This window comes from Carcharhinus amblyrhynchos, chromosome 12, assembly GCF_965287045.1.
Source record: "Carcharhinus amblyrhynchos chromosome 12, sCarAmb.v2.hapA, whole genome shotgun sequence".
Lineage (NCBI taxonomy): Eukaryota > Metazoa > Chordata > Chondrichthyes > Carcharhiniformes > Carcharhinidae > Carcharhinus > Carcharhinus amblyrhynchos.
The window spans coordinates 25,875,267-25,896,934 of record NC_137335.1 but is presented as its reverse complement, the minus strand read 5'-3'; the positions used below and the strand labels follow the sequence as shown (position 1 = coordinate 25,896,934).

Here is a 21,668-nt window from a genome sequence, read left to right as displayed (position 1 = left end):
AGTTTGCGGATGACACAAAGTGTCTTCTAACCCATCGTTGCCAGCTCAGGCCTGCCTCAGGAGGCTGAAACCACGATTCTAGCACGTGCCCACCTGGTAGGCATGCACTGCCAGGACAGAGGTGGGATTAGACTGTCAGGAAAATTCTTGACTTCTTCTGATACTGACCTCCAAGATGGAAATTCAAAGTGTGTGAATATTTTAACTTTCTTGACTACAGAATGATGCAGGATGTTTCAGTAAACAGATGTGAATTACAGTCATCATAATATCATTGAATGCAAGATATTTTCCAGTCAATTTGTTATATATGACTAAAACAGAGTCGCTAAAGCCACTGTGGCTAATATGATAATACTGTGCTATTTTGATATATTTTGTGTTTAAAATAGCGCAGCTTTAAGAGGCAGTGTTTTGTAACAAGGGTCAACTTGTCTGGTAAGCATGCAGCAGATGCTAAGAATGTAGGCTAATATTAATTTAGCTAAGAATGTGTTACTTTGTGGACTTAATGAATTGTTTATTTAGGTTCTCCTGGGATTTTAGACCAAGTATACCCAGTCATGTGAGTCATTGATGAGGTTGATTGGCAAAGGCAGAGTCAGATGATTAATGGGAAAAGCTAAGCTTGCAGGAAAGAAGGAGTTTCAGTTTCATTTTAAAATACAAGCAGTTACATAGAAACATAGAAGACAGGGGCAGGAGGAGGCTATTTGGCCCTTTGAGCCTGCTCTGCCATTCATCACAATCATGGCTGATCATCCAGCTTTATAGTCTATTCCTGCTTTTTCCCCATAAGCTTTAATTCCATTCACCCCAAATGCTATATCTCGCAGCCTCTTGAATACATTCAATATTTGGCATCAACTACTTCCTGTGGTAATGAATTCCACAGGCTCACCACACTTTGGGTGAAGAAATGTCTCCTCATCTCCATCGTAAATGTTCTACCCTGAATCCTCAGATTGTGACTCCTTGTTTTAGACTCCCCACCATTGGGAAAATCCTCCCTATATCTACGCTGTCTAGTCCTGTTAGAATTTTGTAAATCTCTATGAGGTCTCACCTCATTCATCTGAACTCCAGTGAAAACAATCCTAACCTAGTCAATCTCTCCTTATACATCAGTCCCACCATCCCCGGAATCAGCCTGGTTAACATTCACTGCACTCCCTCGAGAGCAAGAATATCCTTCCTCAGAAAAGGAGATCAAAACTGCACACATTACTCTAGGCAAGGCCTCACCAAGGCGCTGTATAGTTGCAACAACACATCCCTCCCCCTGTACTTGAAACCTCTTGCAATGAAGGCCAATATACCATTTGCCTTCTTTATCACCTGCTACTTACCTTCAGTGACTGGTGCAGAAGAACACCCAGGTCCCGCTGCACACTCCCCTCTCTTTTAATTGAAAGCCATTCAGGTAGTAATCTGCCTTCTTGTTTTTGCTTCCAAAGTGAATAACCTCACATTTATACAAATTATACTGCATCTGCCATTGATTAGCCCACTTATCCAACCTGTCCAGATCATTCTGAAGGATCTGTGCATCCTCATCACAGTTCACCCTCCCATCCAACTTGGTATCACTTGCAATCTTTGAAATGTTACATTTTATTCCCTCATCCAAAATCATTAATATATATTGTGAATAGCTGGGGTCCCAGCACCGATCCCTGTGGCATCCCACTAGTTACTGCCTGCCAGTTTGAAAAGCACCCATTAATTCCTACTCTTTGTTTCCTCTCTGCCAACCACATTTTTATTCATTTCAATATACTTCCCCCAATCCCATGTGTTTTAATCTTGCATGATAATCTCTTGTGTGGGACTTTGTTAAACGCTTTCTGAAAGTCCAAATATACTACATCAACTGGCTTCCTCTTGTCAACTCTATTAGTTACATCTTTAAAGAATTGTCAAGCATGACATAAATCCATAAATCCTTCATAAATCCATGCAGACTGTATCTCATCCTGCCACTGTTTTCTAAATGCTTCACTGTAAAGTCTTTGATAATGGATTCAAAAATTTTCCCCACTACCAATGTTAAGCTTATTGGTCTATAATGCCCTGTTTTCTCTCTACCTCCCTTTTTGAAAATTGGAATGACATTAGCTACCCTCCAAACTGTAGGGACTGTTCCAGAGTCTATAGAATGCTGGAAGATGACCATCAATGCATCCACTATTTTGAGAGCCACTTCCTTAAGTATTCTGGGATGTAGATTATCAGGCCCTGGGGATTTATCCACTTTCAATCCCATCAATTTTCCCGGCATCATTTTATTGATCTCCCTCAGTTCTTCCCTCTCTCTAAATCTTGCATTCTCCAACCTTTCTGGCATTTGATTCTGTCCTCTTTTGTGAAGACAGAACCAAGGTTTGTATTCAGTTATACATTCCCCTGTTTCGGTCTGTAGGGGATGTACATTTGTCTTCACCAACCTCTTTCTGTTCACATATCCACAGAAACTCATAGGACCCTATTTTACCATTTTGATTTTAAGTGCTGGGAGGACTTGAAACTGGGAGTGTTTCAGATCCGATTTCTGGGCCCGTTCTCGGGTGCCCCCATACGCACTCTGCCTGAAAAAATATCAGTGATTCAGAATCGTGCTGCAGAAGCCCGTGGGCAGAGCTTAACGAGCCCAAAACCTTGCAGTTCCAATCAGCGCCTCCATCTGCATTTGTGCAGAACAAAAAGATGGAATAACATTCCCCTGCCACATCCCTCCCGGGCCGGATAAACCCTCCCATTGGCTCCCACAGACTTTGCACTACCCCCACAACATTACTGACCCCCTTATCCCCCCCACCCCTCCACCACCCAGACTGATCACAGGCCCCTTTTCCTTCTCCCCCACTGATCACAGGCAGTGTGGCAGTGGACCTGACCAATCTCAAGCAGAGAGCCGTCGGATGCTTGGCACTTACCTCCTCACTAACTAGAGCGCCCGAATCTGACTTTTGTAGAGCATATTTATTTTGCACCAAATCTGGATGGGTGAATGTGTTGGTAAAGGGGGAAGTACCAGTAAAGTTTGGGCATGCAGTCCATAAGTCAATTTAAATGCATGCAAATGCATTTAAATGTCTATCGTGCTGTTTCGGGCATAGTCTCGATCGGGGCAATTTTCGGGCCTTGGTAAAATGGGAACCAGTGCAGAGGCAGGCATGGATCACGCTACTCGCCTCACGCCTGACAACAGATGCAACTTGATGGTAAAAGTGGGCCCATAGTGTCATTCTTTATGCTCCCTGCAAGCTTACCTTCGTACTGTATTCTTCTTAACCAATCCCTTGGTCTTCCTTTGCTGAATTCTAAACTGCTCCCAATCCGCAGACCCCAATAGCCCAGTTGCTGCCTGGGCTGCCAAAAGAAAGCAGTATCTCTCTGTCCCTCTCTGTCTAGAGGTTTTCTGAAAAATCCAATACTATTAACATAAGAAAAGCAAATATGCCTTTGTTTTGCTAACCAATGTTAAAGAGAGGTTTAAGTAGAGAAGAAAAATATTGCTTGATTGGAACTCATTGTGATAGGTTAGCAGTTAAGACTTGTAATTTGCCATGTTTAAGTATTGTTCAATTGTTAAAGGGTTAAGCTAATTCATTTGTTTTAATTAAACTGTGTTGTTAAATAAAGTTATTTTGATCATATGTCAGTAGAATCATGCCTGGGGTGAAACATCATATCTTCACACTAATAGCAAAAATACAAAAATGTTGGGGTCTAGTACAGCTTTATAATATATCTTGGGGATTCTGATCTGGTGCCCTAACACTAGTCAATAGTTTGTTTATTGAAAAACATTATACTATGAAAGGTCAAGGAATCAATACAACTCAACGTTTCTTATCATAGAATCCAAGAAGGGCCATAAGATTCTGCCCTGAGTGTGCAGAAGGAAGCTATCCTGGACCATTCTGGCTTGCCAGCTCTCTGAAAAAACTTTTCAATTTGTGCTTTTTGCCTGTTGCCTTGTGGTTTTTCTCCACTCAGGTATATATACAATTCCCTTTTGAAAATTACTCCTGAATCTTCATGCACAATCCTTTCTGGCAATACATTATAAATGATGATAAGTCACTATTTGAAATACCATCTCATCTCTGGCTTTATGGCCAATGACCTTAAATCATATTCCTCTGGTTACAAAACCCTCTTTTTGTTCAGTTGTGACCAATATAATTGATCTAATTTTTTGCACTTTTTATTGGTAGAATTTCCATAGTGGTTATAATTAGTGTTGATTTTTGATCATTTATACGCTATTACTACATTTCTGGCCCATCAGTCAAGCAGTGACTATGTAACTGAGTGAATTCACTCCATTGATGTTTCTGAACTTCATTGGCTGATCAATTGTTAGTATTCCTTCCCCCTGTCTTCAGGTACTTTCTATTCTTCACAAATTTGGTCTAATACCTTTACCTGTTTCATAATATGCTGCTGAGCCATGTTATTGATATCAGGAGCCCTGGGAACTCTCACAACATTTAAGAAGCAATTAGAAGAGTAATTAAAATGCTACGGGCCAAGTGCTGGAAAATGGGATTAGAATAGATAGGTGCTTGATGGCTGGCACAGGCACAGCAGGCTGAAAGCCTCTTTCTGTGCAGTAAAACTCTCGATAACTGAAACCTTTTACTTTTTCTGTTAGATATTCAGCATCAGCTCCTTTCATTTTGGACAGGATGGTTTCTCCAGAATTGATTCATTCAAGGTCAGAACATGTTGTGGATCTTCAAGATATTTTCCACTTGTCTTTTCTTCCTCCATTACTGACTATTTTGGTGAAGTGTATGACAGGGTGAAGCACAAAAGCACGATGGGAGCTTGGGCTGGGTCAGAGACCTGGGCCTAGGTTTTCATGTGTGCTTGGGAAAAGCTGACCCGCGTATGTTTGCATTTTCCAAAGTGCACGCTCAACTTATATGTGACTTTATCCAGGACTTTGTCTTTTCACAAAGGGCTCATGTTTGCAGTGCATTTTATGAGAGGCAATGGAGTGAATGAGAAGTTTTGGGGTAAAGGACTAGTTCAGTTTCCCAACACAGCAGAGAAGCTCTTAACATTTAAGGTCCTCTAACACTCATCCTTCACCACTCCCAATGACTCCTCAGATCGCTAATGCAACTTTCATGACCCCTTGTATCCTCCTTGGTACTTGCACAGTCCTCAGGAGCCATGCAATGCCAATGGAAATTATTTTAAAAACATGGGAAAATCATTAAACCTCTTGCAATCTCATAAAACTATGAATTCAAACACACTATCATTTACACTGATGGGAAAAAATCTATTCCAATGCAAAAATTCTAATTCTTTAAATATCTTAAGTATGGGTGGCACGATGGCACAGTAGTTAGCACTACTGCCTCACAGTTCCAGGGACCTGGGTTCAATTCCTGACTTGGGTGATTCTGTGTGGAATTTACACATTCTTCCCGTGTCTATGTGGGTTTCCTCCAGGTGTTCCAGTTTCCTCCCACAGTCCAAAGATGTACAGGTTAGGTGGATCGGCCATGCTAAATTGTCCCTTAATGTCTAAAGATGTGAAGGTTAGTGGGATTAGTGTGGCAAATATGTGGGTTACAGGAATAGGGCCTGAATAAGACATTCTATTGAAGAGCCAATGCAGACTTGATGGGCCAAATAATTGATTCTATACCTATTAGGTTAGTAAATAAACAACAGGTTCCCTGGGGGCAGAGGGTTTGAATAATAGGAAGCCCTCTTAACAGTGACAGAAACAGAGGATGCTGCCATCGGCCAATGGCAGGCCACCTTCACCAATGCAAAAGAGGATGGAAATATCTTACTCCATGTCAAAGACATATTTTAGTATCAACATCCTGGGGTGTTACCATTGACCAGAAATTTAACTGACTCGCCATATAAATACTGTGGCTACCAGAGCAGGTCAAATGCTAGGAATCCTGTGGTGAATAGCTCACTTCCTGATCCTCCCAAAACGTGTCCACAATCTACAAGACACGAGTCAGGAGTTTGACGGAATATTCTCCACTGGTCCAACAACACTCAAGAAGTTTGATACCATTCAGGACAAAGTAGCCTGCTTGATTGTTACTCTTTCCACAACCATTCAATCCCTCCACAACAGATGGCAGCCTTCTTCACAAGATTCACTGCACAAACTCACCAAGGTTCTTTAGACTGCACCTTCCAAACTCAAGACTACTGCCATATAGAAGGACAAGAGTAGCAGTTACCTAGGAACACCACCACCTGGAGGTTCCTCTTCAAGTCAGTCACCATTCTGACTTGGAAATATATTCCTTCACTGTTGTTGAGACAAAATCTTGGAATTCCCACCCTAACAGCATTGTGGTGTACCTATACCCCAGAGACTGCAGTGGTTCAAGAAGGCAGCTTCTGAAGGACAACTAGGGATGGGCAATAAATGTTGATTGCTCAGTGACACCCACATCCCATAAATTAATTTTACAAAAACTCACAGCCTCTTAAACTTTTCAGACATGCTTGGACTAGTACCTGCTGAGTTGAAGCCATTATCAGATTTGATAAACCAGCCAAAGCATTCATAACTGCATTGAAACTGAGAACAGAAAGGTTTCATTTCCATTTCAAAGCAGAGTGTCTGGCAATCAATAGAGGAAAGCAAGTTCGTGGATCGTTTTCAACTTTCAAAAGCACGACTTTTAAAAAAAATAGGCAGAGCTATGATTAGTTTTAAAACACTCCACAAAACATGGCATCAGATGCTGACCATAAGACCATGAGATGTAAAAGCAGAAGTAGGCCATTCGGCCCATTGATTCTGCTGCACCATTCAATGAGATCAGGACTGATCTGATGTGATAATCCTCAATTCCACTTTCCCACCTTATCCCTATAACCTTTGATTCAGTCTTTCTCCATTTAAATAATATTTATTCTTCCTACCAAAGAGCGTAATTTCACATTTTTCAACATTATATTCCATCTGTCAAGTTTTTACCCACTCACTTAACCTGCTTATATCCCACAGTAGACTCTCTATCATCCACATGAATTGCATTCCTGGCTATTATTGTGTCATTTGCAAACTTGACAACAGAACATTCACTTCCCTTGTCCAAGTCATTAATATATATTGTAAACAATCGCGGCGCCAGCACTGATCCAGTGGCGTTCCACTAGTTAGAATCATAGAATTATAGTTACAGATTACCATCTGAAAGTGCTCCACTTATCCCAACTTTGTCTTCTATCAATTAACCAATCTTCTACTCAAGCTAATATACTCCTCCTAACATAATGAGCTCTTTTCATATTAAGTCACCTTTTCATAGAAACATAGAATCTACAGTGCAGCAGGAGGCCATTTGGCCCATTGAACCTACACCAACAACAATTCCACCCAGGCCCTATCCCCATAACCTCACATATTTACCCTCCTAATTCCCTTGACACGAAGAGGCAATCTATCATTGCCAATCAATATAAACTGCACATCTTTGGACTTTGGGAGGAAATCGGAGCACCCGATTGAAAACCACAAAGGCATGGGGACAACATGCAAACTCAACACTGACAGTTACCTGAGGCCAGAATCGAACCTGGGTCTCTGACACTATGAGACAGCAGTGCTAATCATTGTGCCAACACGCCACCCTTTTTGTGCAACACCTTATCAAACGTTTTTTGGAAATCCAAGTATATTACGTCTACTGGTTCCCCTTAATCTATCATGTTTGTTACCACCTCAAAAATTCTAATAAATTTGTCAGGCATGATTTCTCCTTCATGCAGCCATTCTTGATTATATTATGTATTTCTGATTGTTCTGCTATTACATCCCTTATAATGAACTCTACCCAGTGACAGATGTCAGGCTGTCCAACCTATAGTTACCTGTTTTTTGTCTGTCTGCCTAATAGGACTTTGTTTTCATTTTTTAAATTAATTACAGAACATTTCAGAACTAGAAAAGTACTGTAATGCATAACAACAACTATACAATGCTGGTCAATGTCACAATCAACTTATGATGTGGATATGCCAGTGTTGGACTGGGGTAAACATAGTAAAAAGTCTGACAACACCAGGTTTTAGTCCAACTGATTTATTTGATAGTAAACTCACAAGCTTTCGAGGTTTCCCTCTTCGTCACCTGACGAAGAGGGAAACCTCGAAAGCTTGTGCGTTTACTATCAAATAAATTGGTTGGACTAAAACCTGGTGTTGTCAGACTTTTTACAGTCAACTTACCCTTACAGGTCAGATCCTTATAATGAATCACGCATTAAAAGACATCTACATTACAATACACTTCCAATAGTGACATTCAGTGGTGTCAAAACACTTTTCACTTAGCTTTCAGAACCTTCCCAATTCCTCAGCAGGCTTCACCCAGTGGTAATGAACTCTCCAAGGAGGTGCATTCTTTGGACTTACTATTTTCATCTGCCAGTGTGAGTTTTTTTGAGTGGGAGGAAATACAATTTCCTGTGGTCCTCATAATAAGGATCCCAACCTTGGAAGAGGTGCATGTGCATCTTGCACCCAAGGACTTCCTGCTTCACCAAATGGCTACATGAAAATAGTGTGGGTAAAAAGGCACAGGAAAATTGTCTTTCCAGAGTTTAGCATTTCACAGTCTGATATGTACCTACATCTGGAGATAAAGGGCAGAATTTTACTGTCCTGCCACCACGGGAATTGTAGTGGGTGGGACACAGATCATACACAAGTCCATTGACCTTGGGCAGGAATTTCCTAACCTGGGGCAAGCACAGCCAGAAAATTCTGTCCAAAAATCCGGACCCTGATTTTCACATTCCTTGAATGGATGGCCATGGGAGAACCTATCTTGGAGTTGCCTTTTGGGATCAGGAAAGACACTGGTCTAGAATCAGTCATGTGAGGAGAATATGCTAACCAGTGTCCTGACAAATATGCTTAAAATAGCAGCTATCTACCAGAAGTGGCATGTTCTACATGCCATTACACATTCCTGGCAAAAATGGGCCACACCATATTTCAAGGACTGGTTTTCCTGGATTGATGGATAACTTTGGAGTTTTCCATGTGCAGTGGATGAAAGTGATCAACAACCAGATTCCTTATTCACACACACCGGAATCTGCTTGATGGAAATTTGTCTGATTGAAATTAGCACAATTTTCTTGGATACCTGTATTGCAAGGAACACTATTTCACCAAAGTATTGGAAATTTACAAGCACAACGGCAAAATTATTGCCAACTCATTTGTTTGACAAAAAAAAGGAAATCAAAAATAGACGTTTTCCCATATCGCTATTGTTATGTGACCCTCATGGTATTACCTCCCTGTTCCTTAACTACCTGGATCTCCTGGTCTTACTTTGTTCTGTGTTCACACATGAACTGAATCTGTAGAAGTAGCAATACTGGAATGTGGTGCCTTTCATTTAAAGCCACCTGATACTACCTTACCCTCTCAGTAAGAACTTTCAGTTTCTTGTCCTTTTACACAGAATTAGAGAATATCACACAAGGCACATCTATCCTAGCTTACTTTACATTATGAAATGTCAGAATAACTGATGTGAGAATGCAGCCAAGGTGAAGGTACTCTACCTCTGGCAGCAATGCGTCTTACTCTTTTCCTCTCTCTCTCGCAAAAGAACGCAAAGAGGGAAAAAAATAAAGATTGTGAGGATAGGGACTCAAGGCAGACTGGTGGACGGGTGTAATGTGATCAGACCATTTATTGAAAAATGTACTTTTTGTATTAATCAAAGAATTATTTCAAATCAGGCACAAAGCTTGTGGTGTCCCTCAAAATTTAAACATATATACACATGAATCAGGAGGAGGAATAGATCATTCAGCCCGTTAAGCCTGCTCCACCAAATAAAGTCGTGGCTGACCTGATAACAACCTCAAATCTGCATCTTGCCTAGCCCTGACCCGTTGCTTACCAAGAATCTGTCCACTCTGCCTTAAAAGCATTCAGAATCTGCTTCTACTAACTTTTGAGGAAGAGAATTGCAAAAAATCATGACCTCCCCTTATTTTTAAAAATGACCCATAGTTCTAGATTCTTCCACACGAGGAAACATCTTCTCCACATTCACCCTGTCAAGACTCCTCAGAATCCTACATGTCTCAGTCATGTCACCTCTTATACTTCTAAGCTGCAGCAGCTAAAAACCAAGCCTATCTAACCTTTCCTCGTAAGACAATTCACCCATTCCAGCTCTGCTCTGAACTGCTTCCAATGCATTTACATCCTTCCTTCCTTAAAAAAAGCGACCAATGCTCCCCACAGAACTCCAAACGTGGTCTCATTAGTGCTCCGAATAACTGAAGTATACCGTCCCTACTTTTATATTCAATTCCCATCAAAATAAATTATAACATTCTGTTACCTTTCCTAATTATTTGCTGTGCCTGCATACTAGCCTTTTGCTAGGGCGCCTAGCTCCCTCTGCACCTCAGAGCTCTGCAATCTTTCACCATTTAGATACTATGCTTCTTTTTCATTCTTCCTGCCAAAATTGACCATTTCACATTTCCCACCTTGCAATCCATTTGTTAGATCTTTGCCCACTCACATAACCTATCTATATCTTTTTGTAGCCTCCTTATAGCCTCCTCAGGACTTACTTTGGAACTTTTTTTTTAACCGGTGCAAACATGATGGGCTGAATGACCAATTTCCTCACCATTTCTTTTCTATGGCTCTATGTCCGTGTCATCAGCAAATTTGACAACCACCCCTTCAGCCAAGTCATTAATATCAATTGTAGAACAGTTGAGTCCCAGCACTGATCATTGTGACACCACTCATTACATTTTGCCAACCTGAAAATGATCCATTTATACCTACTCTTTGCTTCCCTTTAGCCAGCCAATCTTCTATCCATGTCAATGTGTTACCCCCCCCTACACCAGCAGAATCAAAACCTTAATTAGCAATAGGAATATACTTTCAATGTTCTAGATTAACATGTATATATTGAATTGATTTCTTTGTTTTCTACTCAGTATTTTGATTTGAATTAGAATTTTCTTCTCCAAACATCATTTCACTGCTGATTCTGTTGGCGTGTCATCCCCTGGGTATAAACAATCCTCAAGTACTTTTCCCAAAAGGCAATCTCTTCACATGTCAACCTAAATGTTATGAGGGGACATTCACGTCTGCAGACTGGGTTCAGGAGTGACCAACCTTGCTGGTTCCAACTTCTAATCCCCAGAAATACTTGAGGCATCACTATCACTCTGCGATCAGCTCAATCCAAGGCGGACAAGAGGTCTAACCTGCAATATACCTAGTTCCACATTGGCAAGTAAACTACCAGTGATTAATAGAATCATAGAAACCCTACAATGCAGAAAGAGGCCATCTGGCCCATCGAGTCTGCATCAATCACAATCCCACCCAGGCCCTACTCCCATATCCCTACATATTTACCCGCTAATCCCCCTTACCTATGCATCTCAGGACACTAAGGGGCAATTTTAACATGGCCAATCAACCTAACCCACTCATTTTAGGACTGTGGGAGGAAACCAGAGCACCGGAAGGAAACCCACGCAGACATGAGGAGAATGTGAAAACTCCACACAGACAGTGATCCTATCTGGGAATCGAACCCAGGTCTCTGGAGCTGTGAAGCAGCAGTGCTAACCACTGTGCTACCGTGCCGCCCTGCCTTTCCTTTCTTTACACAATTTTATGAAAAGAATATTAGGGTAATAATTACCATTGAATTATCCATTTATACCTTTTAAGTTTAAGTTACCCATTACTCTGTGTATCATTGTCTCAGAATAAATACTCACATCATTTTGTGGTAGAAACAATATAACCATGTTAATGTTGAAAATAGTCCAGGCTCTATAACAGGGCCCAGGGATCTCAGTGTAAACTTGTTTGGCAATATAAGTAAACACATCTTAGTGTTAGAAAATCTGGATAGCGAATCCAGATAGGGAACCTGGTGAATTAATGCAACAACGATAAAGTTTAAACTTAAAATTTATTTGTTGGTGTCACAACTAGGTTTACATTAACACTACAATGAAGTTACTGTGAAAATTCTCTATTTGCCCCACTCTGGCACCTGTTCAGATACACCAATGGAGGATTTAGCATGACCAATGTACCTAACTTGCACGTCTTTCAGAGTGTGGGAGGAAACCAGAGCACCTGGAGGAAACCCATGCAGATGCGGGAGAACATGCAGACTCCACACAGACAGTGACACAATCTGGAATCAAACCCAGGTCCCTGGCACAGTGCTAACCACTGTGCCACCCACAGTAATCTCTACCTCAATGTCAGTAAAACGAAGGAGATAGTCATTGACTTCAAGAAGAGTACTGGAGGACATGCCCCTGTCCACATCAATGGTGATGAAATAGAAATGGTTGAAAGCTTCAAGTTTTTAGATATCCAGATCACCAACAACCTGTCCTGGTCACTCCACGCTGACACTATAGTTAAGAAAGTCCACCAAAGCCTCTATTTTCTCAGAAGGCTAAAGAAATCCAGCATGTCTTCTACGACTTTCACCAAATTTTATAGATGCACCACAGTAACTTCATTGCAGTGTTAATGTAAGCCCACTTGTGACTAATAAATAAACTTGAAAAGTTTTTAGAAAGCATTCTTTCTGGTTGTATTACAGCTTGGTATGGCTCCTGCTCTGGACCGTAAGAAACTACAAAGCATTGTGAACGGAGCCCAGTCCATCACACAAACCAGCCTCCTACCCACTGACTTCGTCCATATTTGCTGCTGTTTCGGAAAAGCAGCCAGCATAATCAAGGACCCCACGCACCCTAGACATACTCTCTTTCATCTTCTTCCATCGAGAAAAAGATACAAGAGTTTAATAACGTGTACCAACAGACTCAAGAACAGCTTCTTCCCTTTGGCATCAGACTTTTGAATGGACCTACTTCACACTAAGTTAATCTTTCTCTACATCCTAACTATGACTGCAATGCTACATTCTGCACTCTCTCCTTTCCTTGTCTATGAACGGTATGTTTTGTCTGTATAGCAGCAAGACACAATACTTTTCACTGCATATCAGTACATATGACAATAATAAATCAAATCAAAATATCTTGAGCAGAACTGTCAGATCAAAATAACATATTACCACAATGTAAATACAGAATACGAGTCATTACTGTAGTTACCAATTGTAAATGGTACTGTTACATTTATTACGTTCGAAAGTTACCTGGATACTTTGAAGTCCTCCATAAGCTGTAAACAGAAACAAAAACCCGAAGCTGACAATTAATACATTTTTTGTGGAGTTTTCAATCGTTATCATTGTGTTGATCTGAGATTGACGACTTGAGTTAAGAAACAGATTAATGGTTTGTTAAGCAGTGACAGGTCCGGCAGCTTTCCTTTCTGCTGAATGTCCCTGTGGATCCACCTTGTGTTTGAGGCTTTTGACAGTGAGTTCAGCAAAGTTCGCAGCCCGGGACTGACGGGCGGAAGTAGCAGAGCCACAGTTACCAGAGTTTGTCTGAAGTTGCGGGGGCGCTGTTAGTGAGATTGTCCCGCGGCACACAGAGGGCAGCCCAGGAGTGGGAGAGAGATTGGGAAATGGCAGTGAGAGGGAGGTGGGGAATGGGAGAGCCAGGGAGATTTCTGAATGGGAGAGAGAGAGGGAGATGGGGAATTGGAAGACAGGGAGATTGGAGATTGGGGAATGGGAGAGGGAGATTGGGGAATGGGAGATGGGGAATGGGAGAGGGAGGGAGATTGGCAAATGGGAGAGAGGGGGAGATTGGCGAATGAGTGAGAGAGGGAGATTGGTAAATGGAAAAGAGTGGGAGATGGGGGAATGGGAGCTAGATTGGAAAAATGGGAGAGGGAATGGGAAAGAGATTGGAGAATGGTAGAGTGATTGGTGAATGGGTGAGAGGGGGAGATTAGTAAATGGAAAAGAGTGGGAGATGGGGGAATGGGAGTTAGATTGGAAAAATGGGAGAGGGAATGGGAAAGAAATTGGAGAATGGTAGAGTGATTGGTGAATGGGTGAGAGGGGGAGATTAGTAAATGGAAGTCAAATTGGAAAATGGGAGAGGGAATAGGAGATGAGAGAATGGGATTGGCAAATGGGAGATGGGGGAATGAGAGAGGGAGAGAAATTGGTGTATGGCAGAGAGGAGGAGATTGGTGGATGGCAGAGAGGGGGAGATTGGTGGATGGCAGAGAGGGGGAGATTGGTGGATGGCAGAGAGGGGGAGATTGGGGAATGGCAGAGAGGGGGAGATTGGGGAATGGCAGAGAGGGGGAGATTGGTGGATGGCAGAGAGGGGGAGATTGGGGAATGAGAGAGGGAGAGAAATTGGTGTATGGCAGAGAGGGGGAGATTGGGGAATGGCAGAGAGGGGGAGATTGGGGAATGGCAGAGAGGGGGAGATTGGGGAATGAGAGAGGGAGAGAAATTGGTGTATGGCAGAGAGGGGGAGATTGGGGAATGGCAGAGAGGGGGAGATTGGGGAATGGCAGAGAGGGGGAGATTGGGGAATGGCAGAGAGGGGGAGATTGGGGAATGGCAGAGAGGGGGAGATTGGGGAATGGGATGTTAGAAATAGCTTAACCAGCCTTCAAATTAAGTCCTACTTTGATGTCAATTGTTCAATAGAAGTCACTGATACAAAGGGACGACCGGTGGCACTGGGTTGTTGGCGGAGAATTGTATGTGGAGTTAGAGAAATAAAGGTCATTTGTGAAGAAGCAGAACTCATGTCTCCTTTTCTGAACAGCAACCTAGAGGCTCAAACAGTGGTAGCAGAGGATGGTTGTTGGTTCCAAAACCTGCAAATTACCACTTTTTCAATGAAACAAAAAGAAAGAAGACTTCGCTCAAATTTTAAATCAACAAAGGAGTAGGAGACAACAAAATGGCAGGACTCAGAGTAAAAGCATCAGGATATGACTATCTATCATTATTTTGCATTAGAGAAGAGAAGTCATTATGTGGACTATGGTAACTGCTTTACGGAAAACAAAGCAAGTTTTGGCCTTGGCTCTTGCTTTACCATATAGAAGTAAAATCAGATGAGAAGTATTTTCCGAATTGGATTTGAAACATTTGAACTCGGAAGAAGGTCTGAACAATTTATTAAACTTTATGGATAAGATTTATGAAAAGATGACTTAAATGCTTATGAAACCTGGTCAGAATTTGATAGATTTTGGAAATCAGAGGGCATGTCAATTAAATAATGTGTTGGAAATTAGTAGACTATATAAAATGCTCAAAAACACCACCTGGACTTTCCACAGTCCACACTGGCATTTAAGTTACTAGTCTGTTCTAAAGTGACAAATATGGGTAGATTCCTGGTTTTGACAGGAGTTAAGTTTGCAGATAAAAATACCTTATTTGATGTAATGTCAGAGGCCTTAAAATGATTATTAGGGAAACATTCTATCCCTATGGCTTTTATGATACAAATGGGTCAGTCAGTGAAAGAACAGAATGTGGAAGATATATTGTTCACAGGATGGAGCGATCAAATGGGCACAAGCAGGCTACAAGAGTATGGCAAAAGATTGGGACCTAGGAATTACAGGAACAGGAACTCCAGGAGGAAGGATATGGAGAATGGTAACAGGAAAATGAACTCCAGAAATGTTCATGGTATGATAAATTGGTGTTTTCGGTGTGAGTCTAAATTTCATTATGCTTTCAACTGTCCGAAACAATGTAATAGACTGAAACTACACATGACGTGGAAGAAGAGGAAGGAAATAGTGACCAGAAAGAAGGCATTGTCTTATTAACAAGAAGCTTTACTCATGTAATGAGAGTTTTGGTTGCAGAGTCCTTTAATTGTGCTGTGTTGGGCTGTGGCTGTACGTCTACTGTGTGTGGAATTGACTGGTTAAAATGTTATCAGGACTCTTTAAATGCTGAAAATCAGAGCAAGGTTAAAGAATTTGAAAGTTCTACGAGTTTCAGGTTTGGAGATGATAATACCCTGAAGCCACTAGAAAGAGTGATCCCTTGCAGTATTGGCAAACTGAATCATTTTATTAGCATGGATGCTGTATCAAGTGAGATACCTTTGCTTCTGAGTAGACTGTTGATGAAGAAAGCACACATGAAACTGGATATGGAAAATGATAAGGTAACAGTTTTTAGAAAATGGTAGACTTACAATTACACAATCGGGACACTATTGTATTCCATTAATGAAAAATAATTTTTTGGGTAAGGGGGTTAAGGAAGTGTTATTAGCATCTGGAAATGGGACTTTAGCTGATAGAAAGCTCATTGTATTGAAATTGCATTGGCAATTTGTGCATCCATCTCCTCGGAGACTGCAAAATTAAAAGATGCAGAGGTAAGAGATGAAGATATACTAAGCTTATACAACAGGTTAGTGATCAGTTTGGGGTTTGTAGGAAGTACAGGCAGATATCTTTCCAATCGATAGTAAGTCTACTTCTGGCCAGAGGTTTTAATGACATTGTGGCCATGGACCTTAAGGCCTGGGATAAGGCAAACAACATATTCATTTTGCACTTTGTAGATTTAGCGAACAGATTTAGACAATCAGCCATTGTACGTAGTAAATAAAAGAGTAATCCTGGATCAGATCATGGAAAAAGGGATAGAGACAGGAATGGAGCCACCAGCAAAGTTCCTTACAGACAATGGTGGGGAATTTGCTAATGATGAGTTTAGGGATATGTGTGCAAACATGAATATCATAGCCATGAACACGGCTGCGGAAAGCCCATTTAGTAACAGGGTGTATAAGAGAAACCATGCTGTAGTAGATGAGATGCTCTGGAAAATTTTGGCAGATGGACCAAATTGCAAGTTAAATTCAGCCTTAGATGAGCAGTACATGCAAAGAACTCATTGCAGATAGTTGGCAGCAATAGTGTCTAATCAATTAGTATTTGGTAGGAATCCGAAAATTCCGTCCAGTTTGAATGACTAGCTTGGGAAGGAACTACAATTAGCCCTGCCCTTGGTTTTGCAGAAGTCTCTGAAAGAAAGCGCAGGACATTAGGACACAATGCATGGTCTTCAAACACTGTCTTTCAGCAAGGAGATATACTACAAGAGAGACAATTTTAATGACTGGAAAGGCCCAGGCAGGTTATAGACATAGAAGGCAAAACAATTGTTTTGCAACATGATAATCAGACTATTAGGATACATTCATCAAGGATAATGGGTACAGATTACAAACTTGCAAATTTGGTCAGAGCAGACAAACCTGATGAAGAACCAGGGTCATCTGAAACTTGTGTTATAGACTTATGAGGACCAGCTAGCTGAAATAGACAGGGTATCTGTAGGGGAACACAATAGTCCTGATGAACTAGAACAGGCCATTTTTTCGAAAGGACAACTGCCAAAGGTTGGTATAAAAGTGACTTACTTGCCTGAAGGGTCTAGTCAATGGAAGGATGCAACTGTCATTAGTAGGGTAGGGAAGGCCACTGGACTGGTTGAATGTACAGAATACAGGGGAGGATGCCAGGATCATGGATTGGGAACACATAGGGCCTGATTTTATCTTTTCATTCTAAGTGCTGAATCTGGGTGCAATTCAGATCCAACTTGGAAATCTGTTTTCAGGCGCCTCAATACGCATTTAGCCTGAAAAAAAATCACGAGCTTGAATCGTGTTGTGGGTGGGGCTTAGTGCACCCAAAACTCTGAACTGCGCATGCACAGTTAGAAAAAAACATTTGAGAAAGGGCGCCTGTGTCAGATCGTTCCCGGGCCACAGAAAGTAGATAAAGTGACCTGGGAGCAAAAAGCGACAGTGATGGCCCTACAGACATCACTGTCCCCCTTATCCACCCACCTTCCCCACTACCCAGACTGATCATGACCCCCTGCCCTCTTTCTCCATACCGACCACCTGCAGAGTGGCAGCAGATCCCCCTCCCACAGCAGACAGCGATCAGGCCTCCACCCAGCCACCCCCCAACCAGAGATACATCTTACCCCTTCTCTCTCCTTTCTCCAAACCAGAAAATGATCTGGCCTCACTCCCCGTCCCCCATCCCCCACCCCTCCAGAGAATGATCTGGCCTCACCCCATCCTCCCCCACTCAGAGAATGATCTGGCCTCACCCTCCCCCTTCCCCAGTGAATGATCTGGCCTCACTTCCCCCTTCCCACACCACCTCCCTCCTCCCTAGAGAATGATCTGATGTTCTGGCCTCACTTCCCCTCACCCCCCCCCCTCCACCACCCCCAGAGAATGATCTGGCCTCACTCCCCTACACACCCCTAGAAGTACATCTGACTGCCTTGTCCTCCCTCCCAACCAGACAATGATCTTCCCCCCCTCCGTACCTCCCTCCCCCAGATGTACATCTGGCCTGCCTCCTCGTCCCTCCCCAACCAAACAACAACCGAGCCTCCCTCCTCCTTCGTTCCCCACCAGAGAATGATCTGACCCACCTTCCTCCCTCCCCCCCACCAGCCCCCCTCCTCCACCCCCCCACCCCCGATCACCAGCACCACCACCACAACCACTAATCTGAGTCAGAGAGCAGTTGGAAGTGCTGAACTTACCTCTTCAGCAGCTGGAGCATCGAAACAGTCTTTTATTCAGCATGTCCATTTCGGCGCGATTCCAGATTGGCGAATGCAGTGGTAAAGGGGGAAATGCTGATAAAGTTGGGCGGGCAGTTCATTAATTCAATTGAAATGTATGCAAATACATATAAATCACTGTTGCATCTGTTTTGGGTGCAAATTGGATTGCGGCCATTCCTGGGCCTCGGTAAAGTGGCCATCTGTGTAGATGCTGGCACGAATCGCATTAATGGCCTCACACCCAACTTTACCACATGTTCGCACCCAAAAACAGGCGCAACGCAATGGTAAAATTGGACCCATAGTGTCAGTTCAGACAGTAAGTCTGATAGTGAACATCTTCACAGGAAGAGATTGAGAATTATAGAAAGAACATCCCACAACAGATGGGAAAGATCAAGCAGTGGTAGTACAAAACAAAACATCAGCAGGATTGGTGGCACAGCTTGACAAAGTCTCGGAATATGAGTAAGACTACAAATGCTATAGGAATAGAAGTCCACATGCTCATGAGATTTTGGTGGCTTCCAATAAATTAGATTAAAAGATTATAAAAGATACCAAACAGCAAGAATGTTACAGCTGGAGTGAATTTGGGGTATACACGGAGGTACCAGATAGGGGACAAAGAGCTCTATTTCACAGATGGATTTGCACAGAAAAGGTGCTTCCTGATGGAACTTAAGGCAAAGGCCAGGCTCGTGGCAAGGGGATTTGACAAAAACTTAGAAGACCAGAATTTAAGGGTGGATTCACCTACGACAGGAAAGGTTATTTTAAAGATCTTCTTGGTTCTGTTAACTACAAAAGCCTGGGAATGCAAATCTATAGATACTGAAGCTGCCTTTTTGCAGGGGCATCAGCTTCAGAGAAACATTTTTCTGTGTCCTCCCAAACAGGCAGAAAACACAGAAGGGGTACTCTGGAAATTAAATAAATGTGTATTTGGACTAAATGATGTGTCTAGAGTTTGGTATTTTTCAGTAAGGTCGGTTTTGTTAGAGTTAGGCTGTTGCCAAAAGAGTCAATGCTGGAAAATCTCAGCAGGTCTGACAGCACCTGTAAGGAGAGAAAAGAGTCCCGGTGACTCTTTGTCAAAGCTAAAAAGCATAGGAAGTGGGAGACATTCATACTGCAGAGTGAGGGAATGAAAGATGAGTCATAGCCACAGAAACCAGGGAAAAAGCAGCTAATGGCAATCCACAGAGGGAATAAAGGGTGTGAATGGCCAAACAGCAGACAAGCTGAAATCAGAGGGTAAGTTGTGACAGATGAAGTTGTGGGGGGAGAATGAGTGGGAGAGAGATAAAATTTAGAAAAAGGGGGGATAAAGTAGAGGGAAAAATGAAGAAAGACAATAAAGAAATAAAAAATAAAAAACAGTAAAAAAAACTAATAAAAAATAAAGAACAGTAAAAAAAATTAAATGAAAACAAGGGGGTCAAGATGGGGTAGAGTTAATCATATGAAGTTGTTGAATTTGCTGTTGAGACTGAAAGGCTGTAAAGTGCCTAGCTAGAAGGTGATTTGCTGTTTCTCCAGTTTACGTTGAGCTTCACTGGAACATTGCAGCAGACCAAGGACGGACATGCAGGCATGGGAGCAGGATTGTGTGTTAAAATGGCAACCGGAAGGTTGAAGGGAAAGAGGTGCAAGTGAAACACTGCTTAACCTGAAATGGACCCTGGATGGTAAGCATAGAAGAGGTAAAGGGGCAGGTATTACACCTTCTGCGATTGCATGGGAAGGTGCCATGAGTGACAGGAAAGGTGTTGGGTATAGTGGGGGAGTAGACTAGGTTATCCTGGAAGGAACAGTGTCTGTGGAATGCTGACAGAGGGAGTGAAGGGAATAAGTGTTTGGTGGTGGCATCATGCTGGAGTTGGCAAAACTGGCAGAAGATTATGTTTTGCATGCGGAGACTGGTGGGTGAAATGTGAGAACGATGGGGACTCTATCCTTGTTCTGGGAGGGAGGGGAGTGGATCAGGTCGTGGCGCAGGAGATAGACCACACGCTGTTGAGGGCCCTGTCAACAACTGTAGGTGGGAATCCACAGTTGAGGAAAAAGGAGTGTATATTAGAGAAGCACCACTTTGGAAAGTGGCATCATCGGAACAAATACGATGAAGTTGAAGGAGCTGAGAGAAAGGCATGGAGTCCTTGCAGGGTGTAGGGTGTGAAGAGCTGTAGTCCAGATAGCTGTGGAAGTCAGTAGGCTTATAATGGATATAATGGAGGAGTGGAAACTGGAAGTGAAGTTGATGAATTTTTCGAGGTCTGGACGAGACCATGAAATGGCATCAAAGTAGTCATCAAAAATCATCAGGACCCAAAACGTCAGCTCTTTTCTTTCCTTACAGATGCTGCCAGACCTGCTGAGATTTTCCAGCAATTTTTCTTTTGATTCCAGATTCCAGCATCCGCAGTAATTTGCTTTTAGGCTGTTGCCAGTTGAAAGCAGATCTTGCAGTGTTTTATGGCACTATGAAGGAAATTCTTCTGGTATCTTTATGATGTATGTCAATGATTTTTGTGGGGTGGTGGTATGGTAGTAATGAATTCAAAGCTATAGTAACCTCCTGAGGAAAGAATTCTGCCTTGGAAGTCAGGCTTCAAGAGCTTTCAAATATATTAAGCTGGAAATCAGACAGACTGAGTCAGGAGTCATTTTACGTCAAAAATCTTATTTGGAGAGTATCAGCCCAATGGCAATTAGTGGTGGTAGAACTTCACAAAAGGACGCAACGGTTTTGAAGACAGAAAAAGATGAACTCCGAAGTTTGATTGGGCAACTGAATTAGCTAGGTAGACAGACCAGACCCAATATAAGTTTTGATGTCCTAGAGTTGATTACAAAAATGAGTGATCCTACCCTACAGTGGAAGAGATACTGAGCAAACAAAATGTTGGCAAAACTAAAAATGCAGAAATGTGTTTTGAGGTTCCCGTTTTTGGCTGATCTTAGATACCTGGATCTCATAGTTTATAGTGATACATCCTATGTTGATTTATGTGATGGGTTCTCAAGCGCAGGAGGTTTTATATTTCTTTTCGGGAGAAAAAATGGAAAATGTTGCCCCCTTGAGTGG

At 42.2% G+C, this 21,668-nt stretch overlaps 1 protein-coding gene across 1 annotated transcript in view; it reads right to left on the bottom strand.

Annotated features, from left to right (window-relative positions):
- Window positions 1-13,422, bottom strand: part of unc93a (unc-93 homolog A) — a 79,956-nt gene extending 66,534 nt beyond the window's left edge. Inside the window, exon 1 of the mRNA XM_080199767.1 lies at window positions 13,217-13,422. Within this exon, the coding sequence (XP_080055893.1) occupies window positions 13,217-13,312 (96 nt within the window). The 5' untranslated portion in view covers window positions 13,313-13,422. The remainder of the gene's footprint in view (window positions 1-13,216) is intronic.
- Window positions 13,423-21,668: the final 8,246 nt, after the last annotated feature.